At 48.3% G+C, this 27,113-nt stretch overlaps 1 protein-coding gene across 4 annotated transcripts in view; it reads right to left on the reverse strand.

Annotated features, from left to right (window-relative positions):
• Positions 1 to 10,146, reverse strand: part of KAZN (kazrin, periplakin interacting protein) — a 406,166-nt gene extending 396,020 nt beyond the window's left edge. Inside the window, exon 1 of one of the 4 annotated variants that reach the window (XM_074377376.1) lies at positions 9,844 to 10,093. In XM_074377376.1, the coding sequence (XP_074233477.1) occupies positions 9,844 to 10,078 (235 nt within the window). In that variant the 5' untranslated portion in view covers positions 10,079 to 10,093. Of the gene's footprint in view, positions 1 to 9,843 lie in introns of all 4 variants that reach the window. The other 3 variants (XM_074377378.1, XM_074377385.1, XM_074377386.1) reach the window with 3 other exon arrangements.
• Positions 10,147 to 27,113: the final 16,967 nt, after the last annotated feature.

Raw genomic sequence — 27,113 nt, forward strand, 5'->3', positions numbered from 1 at the left:
TAGGCCAGTTGGTGGGATCCACAAAGACAATGCCTGTGCAAGCCTTTGGATACTGCAGAGACCTGGGTAGTGATTCACAATAGTGCTCCTCTGGTGCCTCCTGGGTGCAAAAGAAAGAAGAAGAGTAGATAAAGGCAATGGAACTCTAGAGGAAGAGTTCTAACCATTGGCTTTGTGAACTGAGGTTGCTGGACAAGCTTTTGCTTTAGAGGCAAGGTGATAACACTGAAGGTGTTGAGGAGTGGGTGCTGAGTTATTCCATGGTGGAACCAACTCATGTGTTGACCAGCTGAGTTTTAACAAGGTTCTGTTCGATTGGTCGATGATAATGACCCACACTGTAGAACAGCCGACCAGGAATCACGGTCCTCCCCAGGACTTCCACTAAGACTTGAACATCCCTCCCTGCAGGGCCGCCTGGTACCGTGTCAAATTGTGAACAGGGCAATCAGAGCATGTCTGCAAGCTAATGGGCTCACAGTCTCCACAAAATGGCAGCCCGGCCTTGCCTTTCTGTTAACTCCCAGATCTAAAGATGTGTTGAAAAATATTGCCATTTTTTTCTTGCTTCACGTAGTACACCTTGTAGGAACAGGAAAAGCGATCCACTTGATGAATGCATTAATTAAGATAATCAATATACACATAATCACAGGTCAGTTCTCGCCGGCCATCATTCATCATGCCCTGTGCTACCGCACTGCACTCTCCAGGGTCAGTATCACACTTCTAAATTTCATACCTTGCTGTCACCAAGAAATGGTGAGCACAGAATTACAAATGGCAAGAATGGAGCGGGGGAAGGGTGACAAAATCTCACTGTGCTCCCAGTTATTGAATTAAAGTAAATACACCATCCTTAACGTTTTTTTTAAAAAAAAAGTTAATCAAGGGAAGTGAACTAACTCATTTGTTGTGGCTGACAAGAAGCCCCAGGCTTGGCCAAGAAGGGGTGAATTTATTCTGAAAGAGGCAGAGCTACACCTGCATTGAAATTCATATCTTTTCTTATTCTCTTTGGAGAAAAAACCCACAATTATTATTCAAGATCTAACCCCTGGATTCACATCTTCCTTCCCTTTAAGAAATCCTCTTTGGGAGAGAAGGTCCCAGCCAGCAGCCCCTCTCCGCAGTATCCAGTCCCAACCTACCCCCAGAGTTGCACTTTTTAATAATTTCTCATGGTCAGCTTAACCTTTAGTAAAGAAATCAACGTATTTTCCCAGCATGCTTCTATAACATATTGCCACTGTCATGTACATCCGTGAAGCCTTCTATCTTTTTCACTTCATCATCTATTTTCCCATTACACCTGTCAAGACCTTTATTATAAAACGTAATTATGTCTCCATGTCAGTCACACCTACTGCGAGCTCTAAGGTAGCCTGGTCCGTATCTTATTAAATCTGTGGTCCCTGAACCTATGTGCCCAAGCTGGGTGGAGACAGACAGAAGAGAGGAGAAAAGAAAGAAAAGGAAAAAGAAGAAGGGGAGTGGGAGGGTAGGTGTGCCAGCAAAAAGTCACAGCTGTCCTCCCCGCATGTCTTTGTGTTGCCTGGCCCTGCTGCGCCGGTATTCCGGTCGTGGTGAAGCAGGCAGGCTCCAGGTTCCGCTGGTGACCACTGTCTGGAGCTTGGGGAAGCAGCTAAACCTTTCTAAGCCTTAATTCCGTCATCTGCGGTATGGTGGGGAGAACAGTATCTAACTCACTGTGACAGGAAAGTCAGCTGAGAAAATGCTGCTCACTCACCCTGCCACAGGGTCCGGGAAGCCAAAGAAAGCCTCATCAAACGCTGGCTGTTGCTACCACTGCACTCTTGGACGATCACGGAAGTCTCTCCAGCTCCCCAACTTTGATCCTGGAACAGTTCTTTCCCTAAAATGAGTCAACCCACTGCTAAGAAGCTCTGGGGTCCCCTGTCCCTTTTCACCTTTCCCAGAAAGTTCAAGTCCTCTCTGTGACTCTCTCCGGCCGAAGCCCAGCAGGGAGGCAGAGAGAAGGGAGACTCTCATGTCTGAACACGGCTCAGCCAACTGAGCTGCCTTCTTACCTCCGGCCGGACACCAGTCCTTCCTGGCCACAGACTCCCCATCATGACAAAGCATCTTTCGTACCGCAGAGCTCTGAGGAGTTATGGTGAATGACTTAGTGTCTGACACGCAAATCCTAATTATAATTGCCACAATGCCAGCTGTAGAACAAAAGTGATTTCTTGGGCAGGAGTGGGAAAAACTAGGCATAGCTGTACAGCATCCTGGCTGGGACAGCAGGCAGTGTCTGAAGTCACGCTTACTTGGGTTTATAGCCTGGCTCTGCCACTTGCTAACCTGGTGAACCTGGGCAAGTCACATGACCTTTCTGGGCCTCAGTTTTCTCATCTGTAAGATGGCAAATGCAGTACTTACCTCGGAAGGTAGTTTAAAGGGCTGATTGAGGTAATACAGGGAAAGGGTTGAGAACCATATTAGCGTCGACATACAGCAAATAAACACTTCAAATCATCCATCGTCAAGTCAACAACCTTCATGTAAAATGTGATCAAATTCCGTTAGTAATCATTCATTCATTCATCCATCCAACAGCTGTTTACTGAGCTCTCGCTATGTGCCAGGCACTGTTCTAGCTGCTGTGAATGGAGCAGAAAACAGACAGGCGAAACTCTCTGCTCTCACAGCTGCCAACCTAAGACTCACAGCCGGGGTCTCCTCCAATGCCTGGCGTAAACGGTGGTTCTCAACCAGGGATGACGTGGCCCCTGGTGGACATGTGGCAACATCTGGAGACACATTTGGTTGTTACAACTAGGGTGTGAAAGGTTCTGCTGGCATCTAGTGGGCAGAGGACAGGGATGTTGCTGAACATCCTACACGACACACACAATGTCCCCGCTCCCGACAGAGTGGGCCTGCCCCCGTGTCGACAGTGCCGCGCTGGGAAGCTCTAGCAGAAATGAGTCTGTGAGGAGTTCATAGATCTTCTGGTGGCCATGGGCTTGGGCCACTGGAGGCCACGAGGCCACAGGGAGAGAACTCAGGAAAGACAAAGATATGGGTAGGAGGGACAGTAACGGGTCCACATGATTCGAGCTTTGCCTGGATGCATCCTTCCCAAGAAAGAACGCGTACAAAGTCTCAGAAGTAGGAGGCCCCAAGTCCAGAGTCAAAATGATTCTTTTCACTGGTGACAAGTGACCCCTGGTTTGCTAGCAGGACCCAATTCCCTCTTTGTCCGTTAGTCTCACACCAAAGGGAGGGGTATTCCTGCTCCCCTAAGATTTCACCTAAGGACCCAGAAACGGCCATCGGTTTAGGGAAACATTAATCAAGAATGGAGACAAGCTTAAAGCTCCCTCCACCTTCCCAATGAATGAACCAAAAGCTGTTTCCCAGTTTAGGAGAGAATCAGGTTTAAACAGCAGAGAGACCTCAGGGGTTTAAATTCCTGGATCAGTCACTGCCCGCTGAGTGCCCCGGGCATCAAAGTGGGATGAGTGAGAGCACGGACTCCAGAGCCAGGGCTCGGTCACTCAGTGGCCCTCTGGCAAGTAAGAGAGCGATTCTGTGCCTCCGTTTTCTCATATGTTAAATGGGTACAGTGGCACCTGCCTCATAAGTCATTACGAAAATTGAACACATTCCTTCAGAAAAGCATTTAGAACAGTACCTGGTTCTGAGTCAAGACCATGTCGAAGCTTGCTGTGATCACCCCCACTGTAGTCATTACTGTTGTGGTGGACAGGTGACTTAACCTCTCCAAGTCTGTTTCCTTTTCTGAGAAATGGGTATAGTAGTTGCCACCTCATTGGGCTCCGGATACAATCAGCACGTTAAGCACTCAGGAAAATATCTGATGTGTTAAGTCCCGATAGTTATTATTTACTGAAAAGGTTGACAAGGCACGGAAACTAGTTCACATTTAGCCCTTTCTTAAACTATTAACCTTCACCATTAAGAGGAGAACTCCATGGCATCAGAACGGTTCCAGAACACCCAGTATCTTGTGATGTACCCAAGAGGTAAGCTCCGAGAACCACAATGAAATGCTGGAGGCGAGTGTGAAATATGAGCTCTGGACCCACCTTCCCTTAGAGGGCACTTGGCTCACAGTGGGTCACATTCCTTCAAAGACTCTCTAGAGAGAGACAATGTTGGGAACGGAGAGCCTTGACCTCCCCGTAGAGGGCTAGCTCTGATGGAAGAGGAGCGAAGGGGTGGGAGCCGGGTGGCTCCTCCCGCCTTCTCTCTCCACCCTCCCAGCCTGACTGCCCAGCACAGAAGGGGCGGAGGCCTGCAGACCTGACTGTGACCAGCTCCATCGGAGCTCAGCAAGGCCAAGTCAACAAAGTCACCAAAACAAATTGAGAACCAACGATGTCCCACCACCCAGATGCCACGTGCTCAAACAGGTGTTCTCGCCAAACTCATTAAAACAACGGTCAGTTTCTTCCACGTTTCTGGTACGTTAGGATCCCAAGGAGGGAGCAAGAATGCCCACAGAGCACAACCTGGAGTCTGCCACTGAGATCTGATGTCACATACAAAGGCAAGGCTGTTCCGGTCTCTTCCAGTCATGTGGGGAGGAAGAAGAGATTCCTCTGCCTGGTCTCCCTCCAGCTTCTCTACAGTCAAGATGGGCCTGGCAGGGGGCCTGGAGGATGGTGAAATGGGCCAGCGGGATGCTTCCCTGCCTTGAATCGTCAGGTGCAATCTGCCACAATGGATGGTGACCTTATTGGCTTCAGGGAAGCTGTCTTTTCCTAAATGATTCTGCCTGAACCCTCTCTGCCTGCACTTCAGATGACTGAAGGCACTGCAGCGACTGCTGTTGGTGGCACCCCTTGTCATCCCATGTGTTATCACCCTCATATCCAGCCCAGACAGTATGGGCTAATTTCCATTTACAAGATCACTTAAAAACGCATTCCCTGGCCTCAGCAGGCAGAATGAGTTCCGCTCTTGCCTGACGGATGGCCGGGGGTAAGAAGCCAAGCGCTAATGCTCACACAAACCAATCCTGGAAATGGTCTCAAAAGAACTGAGAAGTTCATGTTGATTTCACTTTCCTTAGCTGCATAACTCAGGAATAAATATAAATAAAATAGGCAATGAATATGGCCAGGCCTCCAGGCTTGACCTTCTGGGCCGGCTATGACTTGCATGGTGAGCAGGCAGTGTTCCAATGAGCGCTCCCCGCCCGCCACGGCCATCTGCTACAGGCTCACTGGCAGCCAGGAAGTCACAAATTATAACCTACAGGATTCCTAAAAAGTGCCAGCAGTCTTGGGGAGTAGAGGGGGGGAAAGGCAGGGAGAGAACATGCCTTGCCCTCCACTGGGAGGATGTGTGGGCTAGGCTCCCACTATACAACTCAGGTTGGCTTAAACCAAGTATCCAAGAAGTTTTGAGTAACCTCAGTAAATCAGGAAGTGGTGGAAGTGTGAAATTAACCAGAACCAGAAACTTGCCTTAAGGGGTCCTCCCAAGGCATTTTCCAAAGACAATGCAAAGGCAGTAAATAATAGCCAATCAATAACTAATTCCAACCATGCTGTGCTGATCTGTAAGCAGTCTCTTTGTGACCATGTGCGTGGCGATGTTCAGGAGGACCTGTGAAGTCTCACCTCATGACAGCCTGTCAGATGAGGAAAAGACAGACAGATCTCTCTCAGCCCATTGATGTGGCTGGAAAACCAAAGCATGATGAGCTCTGTAACTTCAGAGCGAGCTAACAGAGGGCCTCCCCCACCCCACCGAGATTCTGCCAAATTCTGTACCTTCCCCTCTGCCATGTGAAAATTCTCTTTCTCAAAAAAAAAAAAAAAAAGATAAACGTCTACTTGGGAGAATGAATTGGGAAGGGGATGCCAAAAGACAGAACTTATTTTGCAAAGCAACAGTGCCCAGCATCTCTGCAGACTGCTCACACATTCAATCAGTCCCAAGGTAATCTGCACTTCACCGGGGAGTTTCCGGTGGTGTAGTAATGCTGGATAAGAGACATCAGACCTGAAGTAACAGCCTATTTTAACGCCTGGGGAGAAAAAAAATAATAAAACTCACATCCATTTATGGAAATTTCAGCAGTATAGGAAAATGACCCTTCTCCCATCCCCATTAACAAATGCAGTAGACAGTCAGTCCTCAACACCCAGGAAAGATGCTCTGAGCACTTGCATAGGCATATAAATACAATTATTTCGTTAAAAAAAACAAACCACAAAAATGATGGCAGTAGGTATACATCCTACTAGGCTTAAGTAATGTATGTTATATACAGTTAAGACCTATTTGAGTTGGGTACCATGAAGCTTAATTGTTGTATTCTATGCATAGCAAAGCAACCAATTGAATCTAATATTAGCCATTCATCAGATAAAACATTTTCAGAGAAACAAACTGCTATATTTTCCCCTCCAAGAACAGCAAGCATTTTAAACACATTTCCCAGAGATGTTTCGCTGAGGAAAACAGCTTAGAAATGTTACTTTAAACAAATCCGTTCTCTGGCTACCAACAACAAGACAAATTGGAACAAATGCTTGGCTCTGTTCTTCCCAAGCCTCCTTGTGTCCACCTGTCAAAGGCAGTTGTGACCCCCACCAACCCAAGAGGCAGCTCTGGAGCCATGAGATGTGCCACCCTGTGCGCCAGCATCCTCATTAGGGATTATCCGACTCACTCGAAGCAGGGAGAGGGAAGATGGGCTGGCTGCCAAGGGCTCTTTCAACACAGATTCTGAAAGGGGATCCTGCAAAGTGTCGAAAGCCCAGATTTCAGCAGTTCCCTTTCTAGACTCTGTTACATAGCAACCATGCCAGCTCACGGAAGGTACCAACCAAGTTAATATTTTGTTTAGATGACACACTGCATTAACTCTCTAGGAAAATCCAAGTTTTCTTCATCAACTTACCTACTGTCAGATATCCTCACCGGAACAAAACATCCATTGGTGGTGGACTGGTGAGCTTGTTTAATTCATTAGAGAAAAACATTGTTTTAACCAAAAAATTTGAAAATGGATCTAATGTTTTCTCGGCAGGGAGAGCAAAAGGTGACTCTTCCCTGTAACCATTTGTGCTAATATTATTAAAAGGACATTAGCATGCATTTAATATGTGAATGATGCCCTCTGGATAAAAGATGACTTATACAGTTGCATTTTGAAAGATATTCATTTCATTCAAAACCTTGATTTGAAAAGTGATAACTCAATAGCACTAAATGCTCAAAGGGTTTGAGCCCATTGAATCAAACCGACATAGGCAAAATTAAAACAGAAGACTAATTCGGAACAACAGTCAGGAAGCCCCAGGACCTGAGCTCCTGTGAGCCTTCCTGGAGGTATGTTACAAACAAGCAGGAGAAAGCCAATCAACCACACTTTGAAATTAAGTGGAGAGAGCGCAGTGCTTTTCCTTTAGGAATACGAAGGCCCCAGCAGAAGAAACTACCAGACCACGTTCGCAGAAGGTTTCTGTCCCAGCAGAATGCTGCCACATGTCATGAGAACAACCAAACCAAACAAAATAAAAACAAAACGCCAAAAACTCACAGAGGCCAAATACTGTAAGAAGTACTGAACTGAGGTAACATTGCTATCAATAAAGAAATGACGAATTTCTATGCGGGTCTTGTTTTATTCTTAGACATCGTATCGGTTTAAATTCACATCATTTTAGAGGACTATGTGGCCAACCATGAAGTTGAGTTAAAACCTTCAACGTTTTATTTTCTGGTTATAAAATCATTAAACTCCCCCTAGTAAAGGTTTTGAAAAATACCAATGGTACACAGAGGAAAAATCAAAACAATCCCTCATCCAACCACCCACAGACAGTCCCCGGCCAGGGCAGGCATGCTCTTAAGACGATGAGGGAGCTGCTGGTTTCGTGTATTTTTAGGGATAACAAGGGATCCAACAGCCAGTTCCATTTCTGTTTCCATAGCCTTGTGCATTTTGGTAGGGAAAAAAAAAAAAAAAAAAAAAGGAAACAGCTCCCAATGGCTCCACCACAACAATTTAACCATCAGCTAAGTATCACAATTTCCAACTGGAATGTGTAGATCATCGCGGCACCAACCTCCTTAGCATGCTCAGTCTGCAACTAGACCCAGGACTCGGATAAAAGCCACTTAACTTTTCCTCGGCTGAGAAAGGGGCAGACGGTGGGAAATAAACCAGCATTGTTCAGTCCCCTTTACCGTGGCTTTTGGTTCTTAGCAAAAATGCCAGTTCTCTGCTATTTCTTTAAGGTTGGAAGAGTCTCTGCCTATAAAAAGTAAAGCATGACCATGAAATCTAACTTCCCTTTTTCGCCCGGGTGCCAGCGGACAGCATCTTCCACACACAATGACATAGCAAGGGATAAATGACAGAATCATCAGATGCCCACCTTGAAAACTGTGCAGCAAGCGCCAGGCTCGCAACTCCTTCCCACCATTACGTCATGCTACTTTGGTACCAAATTACTGCTCCAATTCCTAAGACTTTTGACGGACTCCTGAAGTACCAAGTTAAGATCTGACTTGGAATTGAACGTAAAATGCTCATGCTCAGGCTTAACATCTCACACCAAGAAAAGCACACCTACCCCAGGAAGGTAAGGAGGAGATAGAAGCTGTTAGGGAGAAGGCATTAATATGAAAACAGACTCTCTTAACCCTTAAGAGAAGCTCTTGAAATAACAACAAAACCAGAAAATCCTTTTGAGCCACTGAGCCATTGGTACCTCATACTTCATCAAGTGACATATTTACACAAGTGGCCTTCTTGGGCTGGATTTTTTTTTTTCTGTCATGTTCTGGATTTCAGTAGTTTAGTTTAATCAAATGATATTAATAATCAGTGACAATGTTTCTTAAAGGGAAATTAGGCAAAAAAAAAAAAATCCTGAAAATCCAGCCTAGTCTTGTACTTTTTAATCCACAGAAACCAAACAGTACTCCCTTTTCTTTTTCTTTCTTTCTTTCTTTCTTTCTTTTTTTTTTTTTTTGCATGTTTCCTCTACCTTTAACCCTTACATGAGGGTTTCAGAGCTTCATCACTGTCAATGTCAACAGAGACCAGCTGTCTTTTTTCCCTCCTCTTACAGCAAAGAGTTCCTTCAAGCAACCGCTACCTGGAAACCCAACATCTACGCCTTCATTTCGACAGACGCCCATCCTCAGCCTCTGAGGTCTAAGATTTCCCCCTGGAAAGTGCTCTCAGTGTTTACATTTGTTAGAAATTTTAACTCCCTGCTGAGCACAGCATCTACCGTTGCATCGATATATTCCACTGCTTGCGCGATCTCAAATGGGGAGAAAATAAAGTCCAGATGCAATCGAGACAAGGGATTTGGCATCCGTGGAGAAAAGTGCAAACCAGTCCAATCCTCTACCCCAAACACGGCAGCAGAGCCTGGAGCTCCCTCTCAGGGAGTCATTCCAAAGGAAGGAGCCTCCGGAACTGGGGGGAGCTGTGGCATTCACCCCTGCCGGGGGTGGGGGCAAAGGCCCGGGCAGGAAAAGTTTGCCCACAGAGTTGGGGTCTGTGTGCCATCTAAGGGGCACTTTCTGCTGCCAGAAGGGAGCTGCCGGCTGTGCTGCGCTGCACTGGCCCGGCCGGCCGGCCGGCGTGGCCGTGTGAACCCGTGCACGCTGCGCCCGGGCTTTCGTTAATGACAGCAGCCTGCAACTCCCAGCAGGGAGGCAGCGCCGGCCACCCCGGGCGGAAAGGGTTACAAGCCACAATGCGAGGCGATTTCGCCGTGGGCGTGGGGTCGCGTCGAGTCCCCGGCCACCTCCGGGCCCGGGTCCTGCTCGCTCGCCTCTCCTCCGCCCCCGGCGCCGGGCGATCCCTACCTTGCGCGCTGTGCTGGTGGTTCTCCATGTTCGCCGCCGCCGAGTCCGCCGCCGCCGCCGCCGCCGAGGCGCCGGCCGCCGCTCCCGGGCCCGGGCCCGGGCCGCCGCCGCTGCTCAGTTCCGCCAGTCTCCGGTTGGTGGCCGTGAGTTCGGCTCGCAGGTTCGTCACCTCCTGGCTGGCCGACTGGACCGCCCCATCGATGCGGAGCGCGAGCTGCTTATTGTCTTCCATCATGCTCAGGATTTTGGCCTGGGGGCGAGAGAGGTGACAAAGAGCTGCATGATGCGCGGGGGACGCGCAGCCGGGCACCCCCGGCTCTACCTGTTGGGTCCCCCGCGGCCCGGCTCCCCCGCGCCCCGACCCCCAGGCACCGGCAGCGCCGGCTCCTCCAGCGCAGGAATGACAGCGGCGCCTCCAGCCGAGCCGCGGTGGTAGCGAGGCGGAGGGGGGAGGAGGAGGAGGAGAAAGAGGAGGAGGAGAAGGAGGAGGAGGAGGAGCGGCGATCGCCGAGACCCCGGCGCCGAGAGCTGCTCGGAGAAGGACACCGCGCGCCGCCCGGCACTCTTTCAATGGAGCCTACCATTCGCTGAGCGCTCGGGAGGGGGCCCGGGCCGGGGGTTGGGGCGCTGCTTTGGCCTTCCGCGCCCCCCACTTCGGGGACACACCCCCCGAAGGGTGGGGGCGGCGGCCCGCAGCCGGGCTTGGACAGAGGTGGTGCCCCTGGTGAGGGGTGGGGGGCGCCTCATCCAAGGCCGGCCCTCGATCCCCTCCCTGGAGCGGTGGGGCGGCCCCCGCCCTGGCGAACTCGCGCCCAGCGCCGTGCTATGGCTGGGAGGAGGTGGGTGCTTGGGAGAGAGGGGTACTCAGAAAAGGGGCCCGGCAGGGGAGAGGGGATGGAGCTCCGGGGGAGGGGCCGCTTGCCCGAGCTCGGAAGTGGAGTTTTTGCTTTGCCAGTTCCTTAAAATGCAGGTAGGAAATGTGCATGGGGAGCTAGGCTGGTGCTCCGCGTCCCTCTCTCTGTCCACCCCACCCCACTCCACCAGCTCCTCCGATGCCCCAACCTGCGTTGCCTCGCTCCTCCTCCGAAGGAGCGCCTCGTCCTTCCCCAGGGTGGGCCCAGTGGCGCTAAGGCCTCCCCACCGCCTGGAACCCGTGTGTGCGTCCGAGGTGGCCCTAGCCAGGTCCTAAGCTTCTTAGCTGGGCTAAATATTGGGGGGGCAAAACGGATTCGGCCGGGAGAGAAGACTGGAAGGCATCACTGGGGCTTCCCTCTTTCTCCTCCTCCTGGGAGTCTGAGTGTGGAGGCCCCGCTGACTCAGTTTACCCCCTCTCTCTTCTCTGGAGAACTGAGGGAACCTTAAAGTTGATACACCCATCAAGCGCCTCTTTCTCCCAGAGCACAGGCCGTGCATTTTTCAGTGGGGCCCTGGATTCCAGCCACCAGACCTTGTTACCATGGCAAGCCTCATTCCATGCAAATAGGACAATTTAAAACAGCCAGTAACCCGGAACAAGGGAAGAACTTAGAACCACCATTCCAGCTGGGTCAACCTGGGGAGGGCAGCTCAGAGACTATTGCAGAAGCTGACGGTGCTTCTGCCAGAGGGAGGATGCTCACCCTCCAGCTTCAACAGCGTTTATTGGAAGCCTACTGTGTGCAAAGTACCGAGTATGCATTAGCATCTCATTGTGGGGGGGTGAGGGTTATTATTCCCATTTTAAAGATGAGGAAACTGAGGCTCTGGGGGGGTGTTAAGCAGTTTCCCCAAGGGGCTCACAGAAATCAGGTGAAACCAGGACTGAAAGTAAGCAGTCATCTGATTCCAAGCTAGTCCCACTGTGTCTTGGATGCTAGATTATTTTTTCCCCTTTTTAGATGGAACCATAAAACCACCCTCTTGCTCCATCCCCCTGTGACCACTAACAAGCTTAGTAAGAGGTCAGGACAGTATTAGGTAGTGGAGCGTGTGGCAGCAGACTTAATTTTTCACTCTGTGCACTCTACTCAGCTAAACTGGTCAGCTGGGGAATATGAACTCCTGACCTTAGTCTCATTAGTACAAGTTCTGACCCACTGGGCCAGTCAAGGCACTTAGGCCACTAGGTGTATTTATAAACCAAGATTTAGTTCCTTAGAGTTTTTCAGTTTCCTTATGGAGGAACCATCAAAACTTACAGAACTTTGTGGGTCTTCAAAAGGCAGGGGGTGTCATGTTCAGCCACTGTGGAAAAGAGTTTGGTGGTTCCTCAAAAAGTTAAACATGGAATTACCCATATGACCCCACAATTCCACTCCTGTATACCCTGAAGAGTTGAAAACAAATATTCAAACAAAAATCTGTACACAAATGTTCACAAAAGCACTATTCACAACAGCCAGAAGGTGAAACAACTCAAATATTTGACAACAGATGAATTAATAAACAATGTTCCATACAATGGAACATTACTCAGCCATGAAAAGGTCTAACTATTGATATATTGATACATGCTACAATGTGGATAAACCTTGAAAATATTATGCTAAGTGAAGGAAGCCAGACACAGAAGTTCACAGATTGTATGATTCCATTTATAAGAAATATCCAGAATAGGTAAATCTAGAGAGACAAAGCAGATCTATGGTTGCAAGGAGGTGGGGGAGGGGAGGATGGGGAGTAGCTACTTAACAGGTACTGAGTTTTATTTTGGGATGATGAAAATGCTTCAGAACTAGATAGAGGTTGTGGTTACCCAGCACTGTAAACAGACTAAATGTCATAAAATGTTCACTTTAAAACGGTTAATTGGGGGGTGGGGTGTATAGCTCAAGTGGTAGAGTGCATGCTTAGCATGCATGAGGTCCCGGATTCAATCCCCAGTGCCAGTACCTCCTCTAACAATAAATAAATAAACCTAATTACCTCCCCCCTCAAAAAAAAAGGTTAATTTTGTGTTATATGAATTTCACCTCAATTTTTAAAAAGCATATATACAAGTACCAGGAAAAAAGGAGAAAGAGGGGTCCTGGAAACAAACCTTCTAAGAAAACAATTAAGAGCAGTTCTATTTGAAGAGCTGTGTGTGTGTGTGTGTGTGTGTGTGTGCGCGCGCGCGCGTGTGTGTGCTCACACCTCTGTACAGCACTCGTCAGAAAGCACAGTAATTGATCTGTTTACCTGTCTCTCTCCCACTTCACTAGGAGCTCTGTGTGGGAGAAGGGGGGATCGCTTTTTACGTGTTACCCCCTCTTTCCATCCTCGCCACCTAACCCATGGCAAGCGCTCTGCAAGTGGCTGTGTGTGAGCGTGTTTGTACAGTAAACAAACTGACCAAGTGTTACTCACTCTCCTCCTCAATGAGATGATTCCCACATACCAGCATCTCCAAATCAAGCCAAAGCAAAACAAGCTGAACCCAAAAATCTAACCAAGAGAAAAGCAGACTGATTTGTGGGGCCCCTTCTCCTCTCTCCCTGCCTCCTCTTCTCCAATTGTGGTACGGCCTCTGAAGTTTGAAGGAACTCGCCTTAGAAACTCCTGGGGTGCCTCCTAGGATTTTAAAGAATTTTATTTTTTGAGATTTTTTTTTTCCAAGCTGTGTTGCCTTATGTTCACCCACATGCAAAAGGATCAGATCTCAGACAGGAAGTCTGAGATCAGTTACCCTCTAGAATCTACTTGATTTAAACAGAAAAGTTTACCTGCTCTACCTTTCTTCCCCCCACCATCCACCAGCGCTCCTCCCTGGGTGATCTCAGCTAACAAAATAGTCCCAGAATCCGCATCCTTTCCCACTTGCCCATCTGTCGGGCTGATACGCGTTTACAACTCATTTCTTGGATGACACACATAAACTGTCGGGTGACCAGCTCCAAGGCTGTCTGTCATCCGCAGCTCTCTCTCTTTGGGGTTCACAATTATAAGAACTTACCAGCACTGTGCGTTTTGTTTCAAGAGCCTCCCGTCAGCATGTTCCTAGCGTAGCCCCCACCTCCCGTCGCAGTAGGCTGATGTTAATTAAGAACCAAGCTAGTAAACGGGCTTGCTCCCCAGGGACCTGCTGCCGTCTTCCCAGTGTCACTGGTTGCCATCTCTCCCCATCAGCCAAACCCCATCCAAGGCTCAGGCAGTGCACTGGCCTTTATGCGGTCACCAGTCCCCGACAGCACGTGCTGCATGACCGATCTTCCTGAGCAGAATGAGCGAACTGTGCCACGCACATTAGGTGCCCGTCAAAGCTTGCCTGGGCATTTTGGAAAGTCTGTAAAACCATCGTAGCTCAGACAAAGAAAATTTCTAGTGAGAACCAAGGCAACGAGCCTAATTCATTGCTGACAGCAGTGTCATCTGCAGCTCCCTTCTTCCATAAATAGAGTGACTTTATAATGTAATGTCCAAACTGGGACACTTCTGAGATGGAAAGAGGGTGCTATGAGTAATGAAGCTGGAACAAGTGGCATAAATTGGAACTGTCCCAGGAAACCCAGTATATACACATTAGCCCCATCCTACAACCAAATGATGCTATTTGGTCCTAGAAGGCAACTTTGGGGTCCTTTGCTCCAGCACCCTCATTGTTTACTGATGGAGAAACAGAGGCTTTGGTCTCCAAAGAGTTGGTGGCTGGCTGAGCATGTTCATCTCCCTGTCCGCATAACTACATATCCACCAAGATTCTTGCTTCCATCATCAAAACCCTTCTCATCTTGGGTTTTGCCAGCAATTCAAGCCACCTCTTACTCTCCAAAGTACTTTCACATTTCTCTTATTTTATCTTTGCAACAACTTCCTCAGATGGAGGGGGTGCCTGGAATCTGAATTTGGTGGAGTAAAACACTGAGGTTCAAGAGTTTGTCCTAATACCACAAAACTGGACTAACAAGTCGGTGAGACAAGCCCCTTATCTGCACATCCTCCGTCCCCTTAGCCCCCAGCATTCAATACATGTTTGTCAAGTGGATGAGCTGGAGCCAGGACTCAGGTATCCCCACATGTGGCCTCGCTTTCTCTCTGAGTCACTCAGGCACCTGGTTTCTGTCTGGCTCAGGAACTGGAGGCAGCACTCACGTGCTTCTCCACGCAAGGTTAAGTTCATACGTGGGACAGGGCGGTACAGGGGAGGTCTGAAAGAGAAGCCCAGGCGTCCTGAGACGCTCTGATGCTTCTTCGAGTCAGCATGCAGCTGCCCACAGGAGCCAGGGAGAAGTGTGGCCCTGCCTCCTGCACTTCCTGCAAACACTGTCCCTTACCAGGCTCTGCAAGGCATACCTCTGGACCTCAGGCTGCTTCCAGTGTTTCTTAAAGTGAGGCTGAAGACCCCTTGATGTGGAGTTCCCAGAAGAGGCACGTTAAAATGTAAATCCCGGGCCCTAATCCTGACCAACCAGAATCTCTGGGGGAGGTTCTGGGTATCTGCATTTGCAATGAGCTTCCCCGGAGTGTCTGGTGCACAGTGAAGTTGGAGCCTCACTGCCCTGGGTCCCCGGTGCAGCGGCTCAGAAAGCTCGTGCACGCCTGTCAGTTGCATCTATTCGAGGAACCTCTGAGCCCCAGGAATGGCTGCAAGGGCTCCCTGCTCTTCCTCTTCTCAATGCTGTCTGTCCTGTGTCTTCCCAGCCCCCTCCAGCAAGAGTCCCCGGGGAATCACCCTCCCTCTCTGCAGGTGGATGCTCTGTTTATTCGAATTGTCACATGTGAACCCCGGCCAATCTAGGAGATGTATCTTTTGTACATTTACACGGTTTACTTTGGCTGAGTGGGTTTTAACATGTGCTCTGGGGAAAAGGCCAAAGCATCTCCCAGACGGAGGCAATCAGGTCTCTGGGCTCTGGGTGAGAAGACCAGGAGGGGGACAGAGTCAAGGGCATGGAGAAGAGCGCGCAGGTGGTGAACACCAACCGCTAAGCTATATTCTCTTCCCAGCAGCGCCCCACAGGCATTAGTTGCCCTGAAAACCGCTGTCGTGAAATGAAGGGATATAGAGAAAAAGCTAGGAGGGAAAGGAGGGGAGAGCAATTGTGGGGCTTAAGGAAACAGCCTGCAGCTTTAAGATGGGGAGGTACATGTGCAGGTGCCTATTATATACGCGTGGTGTGTGTGTGTGTGTACACATAGATATCTGTGCACAGTATACACACGCACCACACACATTGCAGCGTGGACACAGAGCACAGTTATTAGTATGAAGACTGCCACCCTCCTCTTGACTCCCCAAGCAATTTCTCATCTAAAGGTCGAGAAGTTGGTCAGGCCCTGCCTTCTGTGTGTATATTTCACCAACTGAGTCACTTCTGCATGCTTTTCATTTGCAAACAGTCCATTAATAATCACTTATAATTCAGAAGCTCCTATGTATGGAATAGATAAATATTAACTGTGCATAGTAACCACAGGCGTAAACACATAAGCATATATATTTACTTACTTCCTGATAGAAGTGCATTTCCCCCCTCTTTGAATGTTGCCTGGTTTTTTTTATCTGTTTCTCATTGGGCATGATACAGGGCTTACAAGAGACTGTGCCTGATGGTCTGGACTCTTGGCTCTTGGCTCTGCCATAGTTCCCACGGACCAACAGCAACAGCCAGTAAAATACAAAACCCTGAGACAAATATGTCCATCTGCAGAGACCCATCACAACATCCCAAAGAACTGGTCCGACCCCCAGGTACATTGCGGGTCCTCCTGCCCTGTCATGTTTTGGCTGTCCCCATGGGTTGGGCACCATTTTATTTTCCAGCTGCCCAAAGCAGTCTCTGGGAGGCTCCCTCAACAAGGCTAAAGAGAACAGCCTCAAGTCTTCCAGCCATTCAGTCTTCAGCTTCAATTCCTCGTCTCAGCAAAGCACTCCTCTCCAGCCTAACGGCCGGACCATGCTAGCTGACCTCGTCAGTGATCTCACCCTTCCCCGAGGGCGAGGGTAACTTCAACTCCACAGGCTCCGGATTTAGTCAGACAAGGGTTCGCGTCCCAGCCTTGCCACTCACTAGCGCTGTGACATTGGATGAGCTACTTAACTTTTCTGAGCCTCAACTACCTCCTTAGTAGAATGGAATAATATTTGGATAAGGTAAGTCTGCCTACTTCATGGACTTGTTGAGGAATTCAAGGAGACAACGCACGTGAAGCATCTGGCAGAGCACTTGGTGTCTGGAAAGGATTCCATAGATGCCGCCAAGGATGCAGGCTCAGATGATGGAGATCATGATGATGGTGATGGGAACAGTGAGAGCTGTAAGGGCAGCTCTCATTCTTTGGACACCCACTACGGCCCGCCACTGTGCGTGTCCGTTTATTTCCGCTAACTCAGACTGCATCGTCCCAGCACTGAAGATGGGCATATAACCCCCAATCCGCCGATCAGAAGAAAATCTCAGGCTCGGAAGGCTTGCTCACAACTCACCCAGCTAACACGTAGCAGAACCAGATTCAAACCCAAGTGTGTCTGATTCTAAAGTCTCTTCCTCTTCTTTCTTCCCTGATTCCCCCTACAGTCCATGAAGGCAGTCTCACCCAGGCGCGTGCTGATGCCCTGAGGGACCTTCGGTGTCCCTTCCAACCCCACGTCCTTCATTCTCTGCAAAGGCACTGATCTGATGGAGAAGCAGGCGAGGGAGCCGCTCCTCAGTGGCCAGTGTATTAGTTCTTCTAGGCCCTGGGGACCCATTTAGTAAATTAGTTCTTTTGGTTCTTGAAATGGTACCCCAGTGGCTTGAAATACTTTACAGACCTACCCTAAATGGGCAATTTATTTTTTTCTCACTCATGGTATTATTCTTGGGATCGCCATCCTATAAAAGTTCTTCACTGCAGCGGGGGAAGGGGCAGTGATGGCAATACTTTTTTAAACAGAAGTGCTCTTGACTTGGTAAGAAGCAGGGGAGGATTTCCCAAGAATGGAATTTTCAGGACTTCCTCCCCAGTTGTGCGCTCGCTCTCGTTTATTTAACTGAATGATATCTTCAGCAGGAGAGTTTTTTCCGCTCATTTCTTCTCCCCACCACCAACCCCATACTCAGATTCTTGTGAGCTTCTGCGTCCTCCTTAGTTCATTTTTCTCTCCTCCTAAGATGACTTATGCACCAAGTAAGTCTCCCCTAAGGACCACTGCTTCCTCTTCCAGACAATAAAGAAGAATGCGACACTCACTCAAGGGCCACACAGGAGATGCTGTATTAGGCACCAACCAGCCGAAGGAATTAGGACCCACTTGCCCCTGGACAACTCATCACAGAGGCGTCTCAGATACGGTGATGTGTACAATCCCTCTTCAGGAACTGGAAGCAGCTGGAGTGGGAAAGGGCCTTGGAATCTTGCCCCCTGAGTCAACACTAAACCTTTCCAGCACTGAAGTGCCCTGGGAAAAATATTTATTAGCCAAATAGTATAGACTTCAATCTGGTGTGCCATGAAGGCCTGTACCTGTGACCATCTGCCCTGATACTCAGGATTAGCCATCCAGCTGTACATGTAGTTAGAAGACAGCTATCTTACCCAACGTTCAGCTCACTGGGATAATGTGTCTCCAGGCAGCAAAGTGTGAAGTTGCCATGTTTATCTCAATGAACTGCCCCTTTATCTGTTTACCTGCCTTATTTTGTGCTGGGGGGATGTAAAACAATTTATATCCCAATATTTGGAGCCACAAGGCCATGTCATTAGGCGTGTGTGCTGTTCAAGAGGGGACCGTATGTGCGCAGAGCGATGTCAATTATCATGCTTTCGGTCAGCACCCTCAGCCATCTCGGTCGTAAAGTGGTACTCTGACACCTTTGCCCAGGAACAGCTAGCTACCGATGGGTTTTAAAAGGGGTGGGTGGAGATGTAAAAACAAGTGCTGAGGGGAGGGGCTCACTCTTTCTCCTGGCCACGTGCTCCCTGGCATCCTGCCCTGGCATCCTGCACCCACGTCCACAGCCCTGGACCCAACCCTCCATGCAGCACACTGGTCCCACACCTAGCCGCTCACACCACTGGGATCCTAAGTGCAGGCATGCCTCTGCGCAGCCTCTGAAACAGCTGTCCTGTATCAAAGAGATGAGACTGTCTGGAAAATAGAAACAGAGCTGCGTTCTTCCCCGAGCCAGTGAGGAGCCCCCAGGGAGTCCTGCAGAAAGTCACTTAACACTGCAAGCCCAATAGCTGTGGGGAAGAGTGGCGAGCCCGAGTCCTCCGGGCAGCTTTTGGGAAGAAAAGAAAGACAGATCTAGGTTCTCATCCTGTTATTCATTAGGAGGCATCAAATCAAAGCGTGAACTTCAGCATCTGCTAAAAGATGGACCAGTCCAGGGCCCTGACTAACCTGCGGAGCACCAAAGTACAGATTAGGAAAGACGTGTGCCCTTCCTCCAGGTGTGTGGAGCCCTGGCAGAGGGCACAGACCCGGAGGACGGAGCCCTGGCTCTCCTGGGCGTTAGTGCCTTTTGGAAACTTAACAGGAAATGATCACACATAGGATTTTCACCTTAAATCAGAGGGTTTCTATCATGGAACTGGGATTTTTTTTTTTTTAAGATTTTTAAATTATACTGTCTTAGTTCAGAGAAACACATACTCTTACAAATCTAAGTACGCTTTTATATGAAGAACACTGAATGAAGTTATTTTACATTTTTCGTTAAATTCCAGGGATGGTATAAACCCTCTCTTTTTAGAAGTGTTCTAGACTTTTTTAGAAGAGGCTAAATGAGCTGGCAGATTCGGAATTCGTTTTTGCTTGAAAGTGTGCGTGGAAGGGGGGCTACGACACTGATAATCATGATTCTAGTGGGTTCTTACATCTGCGCTCAGTACTTAACGTCCTTTATAACCACCCTCTGAGGAAGAAGCTACTATGATTATCCTCTTTTTACAGATAAGAAAACTGAAGCTCAGGGAGGTCAGGCTACCAAAGGTCATACAACTAATGAGTGGCAGGGCGGGGACACGTGGCAATGGGGCGCCGGTGGTTCCACTTTACTGCTATTTTGTATCACCAATTTGCCATTTGTACTGTCGAAGCCAAAAAGCAGAGTAAAGAGAGGATTTACATACACCCCTGAACTGAGGATGGTAACAGAATAATGAACCCTTTTCTGGAGAGGTGCGTGGAAGGGGACCAGTGACTGTGAATGCAGTCATCAGTCGTCTGCTCCAGAAATTCTTAGCTCTCCCACTGGGAGGACACTTGAGCATCCCACTTCAGTCCTAGGATGCTCACAGCTTCAGCCACTCTGCTCTCCTTCGTGCACACCTTTCTAATTTTAATTACCAGCAAGTGAAAAAAGAACATTTCCCAGTTGGCAGACTAGATTTTAGATCTGGAAGGGACCTCAGAGTTCATAGGTCAAACACAGTTTCTTTACAGATGAAGAAACGGAGAGCCAGGAAGATCGTGTGACTTGCCCAGATGACCCAGCCATGGAGTAGCAACATTATTATTCCTACTTGTTTATGTTTTTATAAGTGAGCACATGGCCATGGGAGATGTTCAGTAAACATTTGCTGAACTGAAATAAATTGTGACATTTGATTTATCCATCTGCGGGGCACATCAAAAACAACAAACCAGCTCTATTTCTGATCGTTCTGTTGTGAAAAGCTTCCAAACTCAATATGAGGTGAAAACCGCTGCTATGAAGGGTCCCTTTGATCATTCCACTTCTTTTTCTGGAAAATGATAGCAAACTTGGCAACCGAGTCTTCCAGAAATTAATAATCAAACCTTAAAAATCCTCTTTGGTTTTTCTAACAACGTAAAATAAAAAGAAACTAAACATTTCCTCTATCGTCTCCCCCTTCCCTTCTGATGCCCCACTAGGGAACAGCTGTGTCTATTTAAAATTGATTTTGATCTCTCAGAAAGGATCTGGTTTCCCTGCACACGGAGCTGCTGCCTGGAGATGGCGTGTGCCGTTCTGAGAAGGTGTTGGGGTTCAGCTGACTCCACTGTAATTCTAACAGTCAGCAGAAGCCGGTCTTCTCTTGGGGATGCGGTGACATGACACCTTCGCTGACATCGGTGTGGTGGGCTGGGATGTTCTGCCGCCTCAGGAACCATTGGGCATCCTCTCCTCATTCCTCTGGCCTCTCTGTGCTAGACCGAATTATTGTTCCTAATCCCTCCTCCCTTTCGACAATGGTATTATCCATCCTGCCCTTTCCCTTGTGACTTTTAAGCACCACTCACCAGCACAGGCAGAGTACCTTTCTCCGCCCCATGGATAGGCTTGTCCATGTGACTGGCTTTGGCCCCTGGAATGTTAGCGGAATTGCAGCAGGCAGTGACCTCAAGTGTCATCGCGGTCTGGCCTGGCCTGGCCTCTTGTGCCCCTGCAATCCTCCGTGAGAAAAGCAAGTTGCAGGCAATTTCCTCTCCAGTCTCAGCCCCGGATGGAGACACAGGGGACCAACCTGAACCAGACCTACAGTCTGGACTAAAGCCCAGCCAAACCTGAGCCATCCCCTCACCAACATGCAGCTGCGTAAATGCGAAAAACGGATATGGTTGCGAGCCCTTATGATTCTGAGGCTGTTTGTTATGTAGCAAAAACTTACTAATACATTACTGAAACTTGCACCTTGATGTAAGGCTGTCATCCCACCTGGAAGGAAAGAAAGTCAATGTGTACTAGCTTAGATGCCAACGGGATACTTATTGGTTCATAAAACTGGGAAGTTTAGAGGTAAATCAGGAATTCCAGACGCTTAAGTAAAGCCATCAGATCTCTGTCTTTCTGGCTCCTTTTTTCTCATTCTCTCTTATGCTAGTGGCCTTTCTGCACATGGAGGAGGCTGGGGGACGTGGCGAGAGGCAGCTCTAGGCTTACCTGTCTCTACGTTAGCTACCTGGGAAGAGGGAGCTTCCCTCTCCGGTTGCTCCCAGGGAAGAGCTGGCCTACCCCTGGGCCAGGACATGGCGCTACGTGGTTGGCCAGGCCTGGTATGTGTGCCTATCCCGAAGGCCCCAGTGAGTCAGGTTGGTGGCCCCACCAGAGGCTCAGGGAGTGGGAAGGAGCATGTGCTCGAGGCAGGGGCAGTGATTTAACAAGAGGAGATGGGACTCAGGGCAGCCCCAGGTGATGGAAGCCCACACCCACGCCCACACTCATCACTGCTCAGCAATAAGATGATGGACACAGGCCTGGGCAGCGACTTGGGGGGACGGCCTGGCCACTCACTCAGGCCCAGCTTCACCTTCCTAGGTGATTAGCTTGAGGCCAGCAGCTTAACTTCTCCAGGCTCCCATTTGTCCTATTATAAAGTGGGGATAACAGACATATAACTCATTGTAGGATGGTGATGAGGATTAAATGAGATATTATGCAAAATCGTCAGTCTGTCTGGTGGATACCACAGTGTTCTTCCTAGTGCTCCGTGTCAGGGCCCTTGTGTTCGCCTGCCCAGGGCTAGGATATCAGCCACTGCCGGCTCCCAGCTGCCCCGCTCACCAGCAATCACCCTCTGCTGTGGGGACGCCTGCCTCACCCAAGGGTACACCTCCACCCAGGGACCAGCCCTTGGCCAGTGACTTGGATACAAAAGCCGAGCCCCTCTGTCTCCACTTGGGATCCCTCTGAAGGGCCACCCCAGCTCCAAAGTCCCCTGTAGGCGTCAGGGGCAAACCACGTTGCCTACAAACTTTTCCCGCCCAGTCCTGACTTCCCCACTCCCTTACAGGACTATCCCCCAGCACACCCCTCAGTCAATGGTCTACGCGTGGAGTGTAATCTAAGGCATCCTGGTGCCTAGCCCGCAGCGGGTGCTCATGTGTGCTAGTTATAATCATTGCCACTCCCTTATTTATTCTTTTATTCAGCCATCACCCATCTGCCAAGGGCACCCTTATAAGAGTCAGGATAATGTACTAGCTAAAAGCACATCCTTGCCTTTGGAACCAGACTGCCTGGGGTCGAATCCCTGGTCTACCTCCACCAGGCCTGTGACTTAGGGAAAGGCACTTGGCTTCTCTATGCCTCAGTTTTGTCATCTGTAAAATGGCAATACTGAAAACGTTTATCTCATAGGGTTGTTGTGAAGTTTAAATCAGATGATGAGCATAAATGGTTCAGAACTGCACTGGGTCCGGAGCAAGTGCCTCCCAGTGGTTCCTCCTCTGCTTTATACTGGGTGGTGGATCAGGTGCTGGAGACCAAGGGACGGAGGAAGCCCAGTCCCCGTCCCCACACGGTCACAGTCTAGCGGCAGAGACAGGTTAGTAAACAGGGCAAAGGCTCAGAAATAGGAGAGTTCTCGGCTTGTCTGAGCAGTTAAGGACTTGTGAGGACTGTGGCTCTGACTCTGAGTGAGATGGGAGCCGCTGAATCGTTTTGGACAGAGGAGCAACATCAGATGATTTATGCTTTAAAATGCTTCCAGGGACGCTGTGTGGAGAGGACTCGAGGGGACAAGCGTGGAGGCGGCAAACCGTGTGTCTAGCGAGTTGTGATGGTGGCTTGAAAGACAGTCGCGGGGAGGGAGGAAGGGGGTTGGAGCATGGAGAGAAGTCATTAGGTTCTAGAGAGATACCGAAAGTAGAGCCACAGGACTTGCTGATGCAGCATGTGTGAGAGAGAGGGGAGTCCAGGAGGAGCTGAAGGCTTTGGATTTAAGCAACTGGAAGAGTGAAAATGTCACCTCCTGAGAGGGGAAGGCCGTGGGAGGTGCAGGTTTGGGAGGAGGGTGTATGCTTATTTCAAGATGCATTTTAGACATCTACATGGAGATGGCAAGTGGGCAGTGGGACACACGAGCCTGGAGTTCCGGCAATGGATCTGAGCTGGAAATGTGCATTTGGAAGTTGTCAGCCTCTAGGTGTTATTTAGAGGCATCGGACTGAATGAAACCTCCTAACAAGTGCACGTTGATGGAGAAGGAAAGGCCCCAGGACCGAGCCCTGGGTCCTCCAGCATTTGGAGGTCAGGGGCATAAGGAGAAAGAAGCAAAAGAGACTGGGCAGGGGGAGCGGCAAGAGAAGTGGGAGGGGAGAAGTGGGTGTGAGATCCTGACGGCCACGCGGAGAAAGTGCTTAAAGGAGGCCTTGTTAGAACCCTCTGTTAAGCCAAGTCAACGGGACTGAGCATCTGACAGTCCTGGTCACAGGGGCCCTGGTGAGGGCTTCATGGGGAGGTTGAGAGGACAAGGTGGGCTGACATTCATGCAGCACCAGCTGAAAACCTGGTGCCTTGCAGAGGCTCATTAAATATCAGTCTCTTTTCTCCTGACCCTCCACCTACCACCCAACTTGGCCAACTCACAGCTCTCGCTCACTTACCCTTAACCCCTCACATCTACTGATATCAGTCACACAATTTTTCATTACGCATGGCCATGCTATTAATATATTTTAAAGATCCTCACCAGTGATGTTGAAGCGGGAGCTGACTGCAGCTCAGTCTGACTACCCTGAAAGTCCCAGAGATGGCCAGGGAATTTGCAAATACCCTAACAGCACGCCCTGAGGAAGATGTTGGAAGCCTGTAACTATGACTCGGGACCGGTACTAATTATCCCTTACTTGGAAATTAAGTGAGCAGATTTTTCTCCCCACGCGGCAAAAGGTCTATATGATGTCCTAGAATATAATAAAGTGAATGGCCTCAGTATGAAAGGCAGCAGGCGGCCTCACACTGGGTTCCCTGCTGCTTATTAATCCCGGCGAATTGCATTAAATTAGAGGAGGGCCTTTCACAGGAGCTCTAAAAGAATTCCTGCCTGGCTGCCATGTGAGACCCCTGGATTCTGCTCCTCGGCTAGCAATAAACCAGTTACTCAGTTTATTCCGGTTAATTTTGAATCTGATGATGAAGGCATTTTTTTTTAAATATTTTTTTTTTAGCAATGGTCAAATAGGATGCTTACCCTAGCATTTCTAAGTATCCTCATGAGATAGTGAAAACCACAATTTTAGAGCAGTAATCTATGTCGGTATTGTACCCAGCACTCTACGTTTCTCTCCTCATTTTATCACCTTGAAATTTAATTATTATAACAACTCCATGAGGTAGGTATCATTAACACCGTTATAAGCTACGGTTCCAAGGAATAAATTCCAAAGGTCACATTGTCAGTAAGTGGCAGAGCTCGGGTTTGAACTCAAGGACAGCTGATGGTAAAGCCGGAACTTAAACCTCTGCTCTGTGCTGCCTTTTAGGAAAAGATCGATGTCTTAAGCAGGACATTTAGGAGCTTCTGCTGGAATTTTCAACCTACATTTTTATTAGTCAGGCACTGGAGATTAAAAAAAAAAAAAAAAGACAAAAACCCTGGGTCCCTGCCCTCAGTAAGTATAGATTATACTCTCCTGTAAAGTGGGAATGGTAACACCTTCTTCCGAGGGTCATTGTAAAGTTCAAGTAAATTAATGGATATGAAACCATCCTATTTCCTAAATAGAATAAGAGTGTGACAGGAAGCTGATTTAAAAAAAATAAATTCATAAAGTGCATGAATATCAACAGATTTTAACATGCTGAACCAAATCCTGACAAATGATCAAATTTACTACTCCATCCTAAATTGCAACTTATATATGAATAGACCAATTTTCCCCCAAAGAAACATGCATTTTTTCTGTTGCAGTTGACATAAATCTACTCCACTCCTCTGACTTGATCCATTTAAATTCTTTCCTTTTCAATTAAATAATCACCCAGAATTCTAAACGACATATTTCCATTAGTAGACTCCCAAATAGATGACCTCTGAGATCACAAGGGTTTATGCAAATTTTTCTGATTGCTTTTTATCTTCTTATGTATCACTTTCCCTAAAAATTCTGTCCATCAGTGTATTTAAATTCTTTTCTCATCCCCTCATGGCTCCGCTATTTACAATAATGAGTCACAGCTGAAAGGGACTGAAATATCATGGGCTTCTTTTAACATATGCCAACAAAGAAGGGTGCTCCACGGTTGGAACAGACTAATGCAGGACAAGGGTGAGGTTTTCCTCTACTGGTATGAAATGGAACTTAAATTTCCATTAGTTACTTTCCAGGCCTTGTCCAATTTGCTTTTTTTTTTTTAAATTTTTATTTTTTATTTTATTGAAAATTTTTTTGGCAGGGGAGGTATTCAGGTTTACTTATTTATTTATCTTTTTTTTTTTTTTTTCCTTTTTAATGGAGGTACTGGGGATTGTACCCAGGATCTTGTACATGCTAAGCAAGCACTCTACCACTGGGCTATACCCTCCCCACTGACTTTTTTTTTTTTTTAAATACAACCTGATACTCTCTCTGAATGACAGCAAACATGTATTACATGCTCATTAGGCATCTGATCTTTAGGAGCTCATTAAATCTCCCAGTAAGTAGGAGATACCTACTCTTTCTACATCCACTTTACAGTTGAGAAAACCGAGGTTCTAAAAGGGTAGTAAACTATCCCAGGATGCAGAGCCAAGGGGGATTTGGACCCGGAGCTTGGGCTTTTGACAACCAGGCTCTCGGCCCCAGCTTTGCCAGCTATGGGACGTCGGGCAGATCAGTTAGCTTTCTAACTTTCAGTTTTCTCACCTGTAGAATGGGGATAATAATAATCAGAGCCGGTCCCTCCCAAAATTGCTATGGGAATAAAGAAGTCACTGGATGTGAAATGCTTTGTAATTGTCAAGAAGTGAATGTGATGGGAGAAATCAATCAATGGAAATGAAGATGGCTCAAGAAGTAGGTTCACGTTTAAGACTAAACCCAGCTTTGTTCAAAGGACCAGCTGCCAGCACTGCCCATGTGCTGGCCCTTAGCTGTTGTGGGGTTGGCCACAGGGGGCTCTCATCTCCCCAGTGACCCGATCTTGCTGCTGAAATACAATAATACCCTTGGAAGTCAGCCCTTAGCAACCCTCCAAAGCTACTTCTCACCTCCCCCACGTGCCAACGAGATTAGTTTTGCCACCCTCTTTGATTAGTGGCATGTTTCCAAGCAGAGGGTGTCCGTGGAAGCAATCTTTACGCTCAGATTTATTAACGCCACTATTGGCTTAATGAATTACCGCCATCCAATGAGCCCATAGATAGCTTGTATTTAACTTTTATGTGGCTGCCTCAGAAACCAGCTTGAAAAGCAGAAATCAATGATCGTGACAAAATCTCGATACAGTTTATATTCTGAATGTTCAGTCTGGGGTTTGATGTATGCCACTGTCAGATATATTTTATGCTCTCAGATGAATTTTATACTACTGATGAGGGGGTTAGCAGTATCAGCAGGAAACGATTTGACAAACCTTAAAAGAAACGTCGCGAAAGCACCGCCACCCATTACGTGCCCGTTTCCCGCCAGCTTCGCTTCACATTTTAATCAGCAGCAC

The sequence above is a fragment of the Camelus bactrianus genome, chromosome 13, assembly GCF_048773025.1.
Source record: "Camelus bactrianus isolate YW-2024 breed Bactrian camel chromosome 13, ASM4877302v1, whole genome shotgun sequence".
In the NCBI taxonomy this organism is placed as follows: domain Eukaryota; kingdom Metazoa; phylum Chordata; class Mammalia; order Artiodactyla; family Camelidae; genus Camelus; species Camelus bactrianus.